The sequence below is a fragment of the Rhinopithecus bieti genome, unplaced genomic scaffold (genome assembly GCF_001698545.2).
Source record: "Rhinopithecus bieti isolate Rb0 unplaced genomic scaffold, ASM169854v2 scaffold_10712, whole genome shotgun sequence".
NCBI classification, from domain to species: domain Eukaryota; kingdom Metazoa; phylum Chordata; class Mammalia; order Primates; family Cercopithecidae; genus Rhinopithecus; species Rhinopithecus bieti.
In genome coordinates this window covers 795,823-807,846 of record NW_016806920.1, presented here as the reverse complement: position 1 = coordinate 807,846, position 12,024 = coordinate 795,823, and the positions used below count along the sequence as shown (strand labels likewise).

The window sequence follows — 12,024 nt, the reverse complement described above, 5'->3', positions numbered from 1 at the left end:
CCCTAGAAAAAGAAAACTACTTTACCAGAAAAGAATTACTCCAAGATTATTTTCTGTGTGTAAAATAATAGGCCAGGCACAGTGGCTCATGCCTGTAATCCCAGCACTTTGGGAGGCCGAAGTGGGTGGATCATCTGAGGTCAGGAGTTCGAGACCAGCCTGGCCAACATGGTGAAACCCGTCTCTACTAAAAATACAAAAATTAGCTGGGCAAGCTACTCAGGAGGCTGAGGCAGGAGAATCACTTGAACCCCGGAGGCAGAGGTTGCAGTGAGCTGAGACCACACCATTGCACTCTAGCCTGGGCAACAGAGCAAGACTTCATCTCAAAAAAAAAAAAAAAAAAAAAGATACATATATATATACACACACATACACACATACACACTTATATGTGTGTGTGTGGGCGTACACGCACGCATGTGTGTATATATATGTGAATGCATATACGTGTGTGTATATATGTGTGTGTATATATATGCGAGTGTGTACATATGAGACTCGGTATTGCCTAAAATTGTGACTGTTTATTGAAAAGTATTTTTTTAAAGCATGGTACAGTTGGGTCATTATGTGTGATTTGTGTGATTCAATTCGAATTCTCAATTTAACTGTGAAATTTTTAATCTAAAAGATGGCAAGTTTTGTGCTTAACTTTAAAACAAATATTAAAAATTTTAGACAAAAAAGTTTTAATAAGAGTTGAGACTTCCGAGTAACAACGAAAAGATACACTATATGTCTTTTCCTAAATACTAAAAGAGAAAAGAGAACCAAAAGAGAACTGTAATAGGTAAGACTCAGAGAACTGAGAAAGAAAAAGAAATATGTGAAAATTGGTTTCATCTCACAGCTCTGAAACTTTAATGGGAAGGTTTCTAAGTATTTAGTTGTCTCTTTAAACCATTTGATCCAGATAGGATAAGAATAACAGAATGGTTTACTGAAAATCTGAAAGATACAGCATGCTGACTGTGATAAGCAAACTTCTCCAGAGAATCTGTATTTGCTTCATGTTGCCAATACAAAATAATTAAAACAAATAACAGACTTGATATCCATGCCATACTTCCATCTAATATCGATTATTCTGATTCTATAGCCCTTCTGAATTTTTCAAAGAATGCTGCATTCATCATCCCTCACAGAAACATCCAAAGAACAGGGAGCTTAGAAACTCAGAGTTCTACTGGTGAGAAAATTGAGGCTGATAGAGTAAAAAGTATACAAGATCATATATCTTAAAGCTTGCGAAGCACAAATATGCACCATTCTAACATAGGGGAGACACTGAAACCTTATCTCCACGTGCAGGTACCTGATTGGCCGGTTCTCTTTACTGTCAAAGAGTGAGAAGATGACCTCCAGCTCCTCTCCCAGGTTGGAACACATGAGGCTCTTCATCTGGACAAAGAGGTGGTGACTGCTGGCCTGCACTGGGGTGTCCTTCTTCCGATGTCGATGTTCCATCTGAATGACACCCCCCAACAAAAACATGATCAGCATGGACTGAAGGAAATAATAGGACCCAACAAACTAGTTAGCTATGGGGTGACTGTCATGTCCTATGCCATACTTTTTATTTTGCTGTGGATTTGGTATCTAAATCCACAGCAAAATATACATTCTATGTCTTTTGGACTATAGACAGAGAAATAGTCCGGAAGACATCCAATTTAACTTTGGATGTTAAATTTCAAATTTTCTTCCAACTTCTAAAATAAGAAACTGTGAAGTTTATAGATTATCAAGGAACCTTGCTTGAAGAATTTTTAAAATCATTAATGTGAAAATAACAACTCACTGAGTAGATTCAGGAAGCAGGAAGTTCAAAGGATTCTTTTGCTCCCTTATCAACTCCCAAGATGAGAACAAATTATTAGTCATCTTTTTAAAGAACAGACTAAATTATGTCTAAGTTATAACTTCTCATTACTCATAATTAAAAGTTCTTTTAGGTGATATTAAATTGTAAAGTTGTGGTAGTTGTCTGAGACAGGCTGTGGCAAATCATAGTTTCTAACTTGCTGTGGAGTTATAGGGAGAGACCTAGGAAAGCCAGAAAGGTGTCTAAAGCTAAGAATAGCATCTGTGTCCACCTTGAGTCCCTTCCTCAATACAGCCAGTGCAGGCTCAACTTGGGCAACAAGACAAGATGTGAGTTCCCACATGTTGAGGGAGAAAAAGAATCATCCACAAGTCGAGGAAGGAGGATAATATGGGGATGATCATTCATCCAACATACATTCAAGTATCTGCTAGGTACCAAGCCCTGGGAACACAATGAGAAGCAAAAACAGAAATAGTTCACACCTTCACAGAGCATCTATCTACCAAGGGAAGCAGACATTAACAAAATTGTCACACATACACATGTAAAACTGCACTGTGACGAATGAAGCAAAGACCCAGATTATTATTATTATTATTATTATTATTATTGAGGCAGTATCTTTCTCTGCTGCCTAGGCTGGACTGCAGTGGCATCATCTCAGCTCACTGTAGCCTCTACCTCCCAGGCTCAAGAGATCCTCCCACCTCGGCCCACAGAGTAGCTGGGACTATAGGCATGTGTTACCACACCCAGCTAATTTTCATATTTTTTGTAGAGACAAGGTTTCACCATGTTGCCCAGGCTGGTCTTGAACTCCTGGACTCAAGCGATCCTCCTGCCTCAGCCTGCCCAAGTGCTGGGATTACAGGTGTGAGCTACTGCGCCCGGCCTAAAGATCCAGATTATGACGAGAGTATAAAAGTGGGAATTTGACATGAGACTGGGCAGGTGTCCTGGGAAAATGGCACTTTAGCTGAGAGTTAAGGAGGGTGCAGAATTTACCTATCTAGGTTAGAGCTCCTCAAACTGCTTGCAGTGAGGGACCAGGTTGTTTCTCCCTGTGACTCGCTGCAGACTGATTCTTTCAAGAAATACAATAAAAATGCCATGGCAATGTCAAATGCCATAAAGGTTTCTAATCATTTACTTGTCATTTGTAAAGTTGGACCAACAGTTCATGGTCCAGCCATTTCTTGGACCATACTTCAAGTAATACTGACTCAGGATAAGAGTACAGGAAAAAATATGTGGCTAGGGTTGTGTATTAATAGAACAGGTGCTAAGAACGTGGAAGATTATCACTTTCATAGCACAGACTAATTTTAAAAAACTACCTCTTTTGGATCACTTTGACAATTAAAAAAAATAGTTCAGGGATTTCAATTTCATTGTAACAGAGCCACAGCCTTTGTTGAAGCATAAATGACCTCATGTCTACATTAGCTATCTTTTACGCCTTTGAGTTCAAAACTACTGAATGACCAAATTTTGAAGCCAAAATGTCATGTAAATTTACAAGTGTTAACGCAACATAAAATCATTAGAATTTTTTCATGCTTAAAAGTTAAAACTTTTATTTTGAACTACTTGAGAAGCAAAGGGTAGAAAAAATTCAGCTAAATTCATCTATAATCACTGTATACTCAACAGGTACACTGGGAATCTCTTTTGTAAAAGTGGAGAGTAAGTAAGTCATTTTAAAAGTAGACCTAAGCATTGAGGCATGTGTGGGAAGTTCTGAAAAAAATATTCTTTATTTTTTATTTTATTTTTTATTTTTTATTTTATTTTTTTTATTATACTTTTTTTTTAAGTCTAGGGTATATTCAAACTTGGCATGTTTGTTACATAATCAGTACTGTGCCCACTGTTGGTGTGCTGCACCCATCAACTCGTCAGCACCCCATCAATCGTCATTATATCAGTAATAGACTCCCAAAGAAAAATTATTCTAAACTGTAGAAAGAAGAACATTTTGGCTTTTTTCGTAAAGGTTCTCTACTTTGTGCCCTTAACAAATTTTTTTTTTTATTTTTATTTTTTGAGACGGGAGTCTTGCTCTGTCGCCCCGGGGCTGGAGTGCATGCCGGTCTCAGCTCACTGCAAGCTCACACTGCCGGTTTATGTCATTCTCCTGCCTCAGCCTCCCGATAGCTGGGACTACGCCGCCCCACCTCGCCGCTAGTTTTTATTTTTTAGTACAGACGTTCACCTGTTAGCCAGGATGGTCTCGTCTCCTGACCTCGTGATCCGCTGTCTCGCCTCCCCAAAAGTGCTGGGATTACAGGCTTGAGCCTACCGCGCCCGGCCAACAAATTTTTTTTTAACTGTGGCAAAAGTGGCATCATATGTTCATAAAAATACATCTCTAACTCACAAGGCATCCCCATCCCCCCTCCACCCCATCAGAATTGCTACCATATTTACTGATTTACTTAAAAGAAAAACATATGTTTACTTAAAAGGGTAACAGAGCACAAGCTACTATGAAGAACTGAATGACTACTAAAGGCCAGAGCTACAGAAACAGATGTAAAAACCTTATGAAAATAATAGACCTTAAGGAGATATCCGCTCTTAACCTCAAACAGTTCAAAGTTCCCTGCATCAATCATGACATTCACTAAGAATTAAGGAGAAAAAATTAGCTCCTTTACTCGTGCAATGAATCCAATATATCTAGATCAGTGGTCCTCAACCTTGGCTGCACTTTAGAGTCCCCAAGAGAGCTTTTAAAAAATACTTATGCCCAGGTCTTATCTCAGAACAATTAAATTAGAATTTCTAGGGGCTGGGGGGGGGTCCAGAGACCGGTAGTTTTAAAAGCTCCCCAGGTGATTCTAATGGGCAATGAGGGTTGAGAATCACTGATCCGGATCATGTGCAGACAGATGCAAATCACAGCAAACTAAACAATGTATTGTTGCGTCTTTTGAGTAATGATGGCCTTGGAACTTTTGTTCTTTGAATGCATGCTAGTAATAAGCCTGCCTGACTCTGCCCTTTGCACATTTAACATGGGCCCTCATATCCGGCACACTCCAGCACTGAAAATACTCCTCTTCCCATCCCCACCATTCTTTCAGGTCTAGGACCCATCTGGACTTAGTAGGTTATGATTACTTTCTTTTCTCTTGGTAATTCAGTACTTTGGCAAACTGCTAAAAAATCTCTGTGAAAGTATTATTACAATAAAATTAAAAAGTCAGGTTCACACTTCAAGAGCTTGAGTTAATTTGTGACTACAAATGCACCTACCAGTTACTCTGTGCTTAACAGTTGAACTATCTCTTTGATTAGGGGAAGAAACAGATTCATCCTAAAGATTTATTTAACTGACTCAAATTTTTAATCTTCAAACAATGCATTAATTATTGAATGAACTGTCTACATCAGGGTTTATCAAACTCGGGGCTATTGACAACTAGGCTGAATATTTCCTTGTTATAGGGGCTGTCCTGGGCTGTGTAGGACATCTAGCAGCTTTTCCTAGCCTCTACCTACCAGATGCCTATAGTATCTCTCCTTCCCATCTCCTGTTGTGACAATCAAAAATGTCTCCAGACAATGCCAAATATCCCCTTGGGTTGAAATTGCATGTGAGAACCACTGTGTTCCATCTGAGATCTGCTACTCTAACCTTCTAAGGATTGCAGAGTAAGCAGATGCATGATCTTACAAAACCAAGAAAGGTTTCCAAAAAGATAGAAACCTGCAGGCACAAATAGGAGAGAAGCTGGCTAATAAGGTTCCCTTTATTTATAGAAGGATTGAAATCCTGCCTTTGGCACTAAACCAAAATATCTAAGTGGACATATGCTAACACCGTGAGGTTTAGCACTTTTCCTGCTTACATGAACACAATTAGGTGAGAAAGATCTGCTAACAGGGCTATCAAGAACCTAAAGTGAGACTTTTTTTTCTAATGATGCAATACGAATTTGGTAAGATGCAAAGACTTGTGTTTCAAACATAACACTGACTAGGAAGAAGTAAAAGAAGAAAAGCAGCAACAATTAATCAAATGTCCTCTGTGTTGGGCCATTTAACCGACCCAAAGTGACAATGAACTGCCAAACAACAACAAGGGATTGGTGATGGTACCTCCCAACTCTCCCTGGTGAAATCAATAGTCACTTTCATGTTGAACAGAGAAAAACACCAGGGCTACAGAGAATCTTATTATTGCTAGGCCAGGATAGAAACAGAAACTTGAAAAAGAAACTCCCTTATGGATACTAGGCTTAATACCTGGGTGACAGGTTGATCTGTGCAACAAACCACCATGGCACACATTTACCTATGTAACAAACCTGCACAACTCGCAAATGTACCCTAGAACCTGAAATAAAAGTTGAAGAGGAAAAAAAGGAAGAAAAAGAAACTGTCTTAAAGAAAAGCACGTGCTTTTCTGAAGCTGATAATTATTTGAGTTGTTCTTGGGCTACTGTCTTTGTTTTGGAAACAGTCAAGTGCAACCAGCACTGAGGAGAAAATAAGTTTTCATGTCAAATCACGTTTTATTTTCTTCATCTGTAAAATGAAGGCTTTGAACTAGGATCTCAGCTGTAACATACTAAAATATCACCTGCTGTCTTTCCCACCAAAGGCCAACACTGCTAATCGATGAGACCCTGGAATCTTATCAACACTGCACTCTAGGCAGCCACCACCAATAAACTGGAATGCCGAAAGAGGTGAAATCAATTTGCCATCCCATATATAATGTTACATGAAAAGAAGAGACAAAATTACATATGCACAAATTCAAACTCAGGAAAATAAAATATATTTGTGTCAGACATCAGTTATTCATCCAATACCTGACATACTCAACTAAATACAGGGGTGTGCCTATGCTCTGCCAATAAAATGTAAGTCCAAGTGTTGTGTGGAACTTCCAGAAAGGTTCATTAAAGTATTTGAATCAACTGAGAGAAACCTGTCTCCTTCCTACTGCCTGGAATGCAAATATGATGGCTAGAATTCTTGCAGCTATACTGCACTTAGAGGTGTTCTTGGTGATGGAAGCCATGTTCAGTATAGAAAGATAAGGCTGTAGATTCCTTTTCACACCATAAAACCACAACCAAACCCAGAAATTCCTGTTTCTAAACTTGTATACTTTAAGAAATAAATTTCCATCATGTTTTACCTTCTACTTTTTATTTTTTCATGACACAGCCAAATCTAACCCTAATATGAGGCATCAATTATTTTTACCCTGTTGGCTCTCCAATGCAGATGAAATAAAGAAAAGAAAGGAATGAAAACTGACTAAATGCTTACGTGTTGTGCAAATATTATCTGTCAAGGAAAGGCATTTTACATATATTTTCTTATCTAATCTTCATAATAAACATGAAAGTAATTATTTCCTCATTTAGTAGATGAATAAACTGAGGCTTTGAGAGATTAAATAATAAATCCAAGACCCAAATAACTGGTAAAAGAAAGAGACAGATTGCAAACGTACTTGTTTGGAGCCAATAATCCACAGTCTTTTCATGATACCATAATGATCTCCAAAGCATTGACTGGGTGCCTACTAAGTGCAAAAGCACTGTACAAGACTATCTTGAACATATAGCGGTATATACAGTGCATTCCCTAAAGGAACTTAAAAATTAAGTGAGAGATGTTCTTAAAAGTGACAGCATATGATGTTCAATAAGTTAAATAAATGGACAAAAATAAAGACGCCACATCAGAGGATATGACTGACAAACTGTACAGATTATATTTGTTATGTAAGCTAAGAGGCAGTGATGACTTTAATGTGGAATGCTCTTATTTTTCCTTCTTCGCCTCCCACTAACTGACCTCTAACTATGTTCTCACTACATGCCAGATACTCTGTTTAGCACTGATGTCATGAAGGCAAGCAGCACACAACACCACTCTGAAGAAATTCAATATACCATAAAGAATATCCTCTAAAAAATGGAATTGATTCCAAATGACACAATGAAGTGTAGATAATCTGAATATCAATTTGATGATCATGGAAAAATCTGAAAGCAATATTAAGAACTGCCTTCTTAAATCAGACACATCCCCAGTGGACTTACTGAAATTTTCCTACACGTTTTTCAGATATGGATAATCTTCAGGTTAAGAATATCTCATTATTATCAGAAAAATAAGCTTGGAAAGATATGTCAAAAGAGGCAGGATCATCCAAAAAGGAGTCTACTATTTCCGATAGGCAGTCCTTCTTTGAACTTTATGGTAAGAAGTAGCAGTAATGAGATCAAAGTACAATTATGCTTAGGGTGATGGTCTTCGAAAGCCCATCCCAACCACCTCTTCTCTGATTTTGGATTTTCAGAACTTAGCTAATATCAAGATATTAGGTACATTTCATACAATTATTTAAGAATACAAGGCTAAACAGAGGCAGATTGGACCAGATTTGGGGAACCTGGATGCCAAGCAAAAAAACAGGACTTTAACTTACCATGTAACTAGAAAAAAAAACTCAAGTCATAAGTGAGACCATGATGGGCAATATGATCAAATATTTTAGGATGATTCACGGGCTTCAGTACTTAGGAATGGATTGGAGTCTGGGAAGGGTGGGTGTAAGTCCAGCAGTTGAAGACTAAGGAGGAGACTGTTTCAGTAGGTGGTGTATATAGTGCTATTATGTACGTATACACACACACACACACACACACACACACACACACACACACTATGTATATAGAGCTAATGGGGGCAGGAGGAGGGTTAACACGCTGCTGAGCTAAGACTAGACACCGTTAGTCACAGCATGGTCCTCAAACACAACAGATAACTATGCGTGACTTGTAAACATTTCACTAGACTAGGCAAAAAGTAGAAAGATTTACAAAAGAACTGAAAACGTCTTTGTATTGACTTCCTGGTGCCTGGGCGTTGAGGGCCCACTGGAGAGTACCACGTTATTCTTAGACAGGTAAAGTGTCTCAGTACTGTACTGAGGGCACGGTCACCTCAGCTCTCAAGTCTTTTTACTCTCTCTAAATTAATCCTGGAACATCCTGTTCTTACAAAATCAAGCAAGTATGAGGAGTGTCATGGAAACCAGAAAATTAGCAGGGAGGCTGGGAGCCAAGATTTCCTGCACATACCAATCGGTAGAGCTCAGTAATGCTGATGTCTTCTGGATCCACCATTGCATACTCTTTCCTAGGCACCAGGTCCAGTCCCAGTTGTCTAGAAAACAAATTGCAAAAGTTTGGGGGAAAAGTTATCTCCATGAAAATACGTTAAAAAACAATTGTTTTTTACTACATCACTTGGAAATTACGTATATCACCCACCATGCTTCTCTCACCCATAGTTTTTACCTTGTGTGACTTGTTACCACAGTTGGGGTAGACAACATAACTTGGCTGGACACTGGGCAAAACTTGAAACACAGAAGGTGAGAAAGACAAGCAAATCCAGGAGGGATGGGTTGGCACTCTCAGTGGAGTGCTCCTGCCACTGGGGGCCTCAGCACCATATGGTGTGAAGCCTTCAGCACCCTTCAAATTATCACAAGAGAAGGCCTTCCACACTGGAGTGAATGGAAACTAGAGCTAGACATCATGTGGTTCTAGAAATTGGAGTTGAGGGGAGGGAAATTTGGCCTTTAGAATTTTACCTAGCACCAGTATACCTAGCTGTGCCCAGAGGCAACACATTTCTTATATGAATCTCTGGCAACTTGTGCATGGTCCTTATTTACAGCAAATTCTGAGGTCAGTCATTAGGAAAAACTCAGTAAAGGCAGGAAATGGAAATGGGGAATGAGTTGTGGGCCTGGGCCGGCAGAAGAGTTTAAATTAACCCTTTATGTCAGATTTCATTGTGGCTGACATGTGGCTTGCTGTGCTGAGAAGTATTCTAAGGTTATATCCAGCCTCAGAGGTACCAAGTGTGGCAATTGACTTGTGATGTCTTCCCATCAACAGAGGAACATGAGTCTAATTCTATTCTGGTTAGCTTCCCTTTAGCGACCTTCCTAGCATAATCCCCTCCAGGGCACCCACATTACAATGCTGACACCAATGCCACACAGTTCTGTTCATCTCCTTAACCCTCCATAATCATTTCAAAGGCTACACAATGCCTGTGTAATGCCCTATTGATCAAGGCCAAGATACCCTCTTCTCTAACAGAGCCTCTCAACCACCACATCCAAGACCGCATGCTCAGTTCTCTGAGGATCACTTGTTCTGAATCCCTTTCACATCACCACTCTTTCTAACACGGAAGCCTTCTGGCATCACACTTCCAATTATAGAACCACAGCTTGCTTACTTTTGTATTTAAAAAAACCTGAAATTCTTCCATGCCCTCCCCAAAAATCTCATTAAGGTTTCATAAGTAAAATTTATTAATTCAGCACCTACTTCAAGCCAGGCACTGCCCCAGCTACCCTGAGGGCTATTTGTTCTTAAGAAGATTAGAAAGCTGTCACCTCCTTGACAGTAGGAGCTGTCTTTCAGATACTAAAACAGTTTCTCAATTTTCCTAAATGATGTTTCTCTTTGGGAAACCTAGAGAAAAATTCACACACCCATTATTTAATGTTAGTTGAATTTTTAACTCACAACAAGCACCGTGATTTGTTTTCAAAATGTCCATGTTCCCCCTTGCTGTATCTCACCAGGGATTCTGATAGGGTCTATTCTCCATTCTCCATTCCCTTCTGAAAGAGAACCACTGTACTACAGTGTAAGTTATCATCTGACACTGGGTCAATATTGCTGATGAAGATCATTTAGCAAAGGAAAGAGGGCATATAACCATGTGTGATACCTGTCTTACTCATAGCTCCTTCTATCAGAAGCTGCTCCACCCACATTCTCTGCTGAGAGTGGTGGTGGTAGACAAGGTAGTCATTTGACCATCTCCCCTTCCTAAGCCGCACCTGACTGGACCATGGGTAAGCACCTGACCTAAGGACAAATAACCCAAAGGCTGGCCAGCAGCTTATGAGAGGCTGGTATAAAATGCTCAGCCCAAACAGGAGTATTAGACATTGGCTATCAATAAGATTCCCTCTTTGAGAATTTGAACTTGGAAATTCAGACATCAGTCACACGCAGGAGGAAGCTAAGATACGTGAACACAGGTGACCTACATGGCTGCAGAATGAATGCAGAAATTCTGCAGCCTCAGAAACCTGTAATCTACAAGTATTTTTCTCCCATAGTCTTGATTGCTCAGCTTCTGTTGGCTTCCTGGCGTCCTGGTTATGAAGAATCTTATTTGTTTCTATTTGATTTTGTTAATTCCTAGGTATATCTTCCCATGGTTTGAGGTTTCCTAGCCTACAGAGTAAAATCAAAGAAGTGCTTTACAAAGAATAAGGAGAAATGAGGCAAGCATGGGAGAGAGAAGATGAGAGGAGATCACACAGGGAGAGCATCATGTTTTATATCAACTCAGTCACTAAACTACTCTGTGACCAAGAAGAAAGGATTAACTGATTGCCTCCTCCCACATAATCTTAGCAGAAAAGTCAAAGAACATGGTGTTGTAGGATTCTATGGGCAACAGAAACATGTACCATTATTTTAGTGCTGTCTGAGGTTCCTAGGCAAGACCAATTCTTTTGCTGGCCCTGTTCGGAAATGAGATTAATGATCTCTTCTTCCTAAGTTTCCCACATCAAGAGGGCTTCTCTTCACTACTCTTCAATAGTTTGATATACAACATGAGATGGAACACATTATTAATTGATGTTCATCCAGAGATTTATGTGCTGCTGGCTTATTTTGCAGGACAATTTCATCTAGTTTAATAGGCAAGAGATTATCTTAATTTGCTTTCCATGAGCACTATTCAATAAGAAAACAAATGTATACTTAAAGGAATAAGGTAAATTCATAATCTCTGTACTGTAAGTTATTTTAAAATAAACAGTCAAAGAATTTCAAAGAAAACAGAATCATAGCTCAGAAAATTCATGAAGTTGAAGACGATCTAAATAAATTATACTGCTCATTTTCATGCATCAATGTTTTACCGACTTACCATAAGTTAGCCACAGAACTGCCCAAAGTACAAGCCAGAACTTACGTAAGTCAAAAACTGAATCATGATTCAGTCATAATTAATGTTTTTCCTTCCTTCTTCTTTTCATTCTGCCATCATTTTCTTTCATAAAACTGAAGAAGTATCATTTTTTTTTTTTTTTTTTTTTTTTTTTT

The 12,024-nt window shown here is 39.0% G+C and overlaps 1 protein-coding gene across 1 annotated transcript in view; it reads right to left on the bottom strand.

Annotated features, from left to right (window-relative positions):
- The window catches only part of DOCK4 (dedicator of cytokinesis 4), a 494,753-nt gene that overhangs the window by 257,539 nt on the left and 225,190 nt on the right, over window positions 1-12,024 (bottom strand). Inside the window, 2 exon segments of the mRNA XM_017878678.1 lie at window positions 1,319-1,470; window positions 8,950-9,034. Of these exon segments, the coding sequence (XP_017734167.1) occupies window positions 1,319-1,470; window positions 8,950-9,034 (237 nt within the window).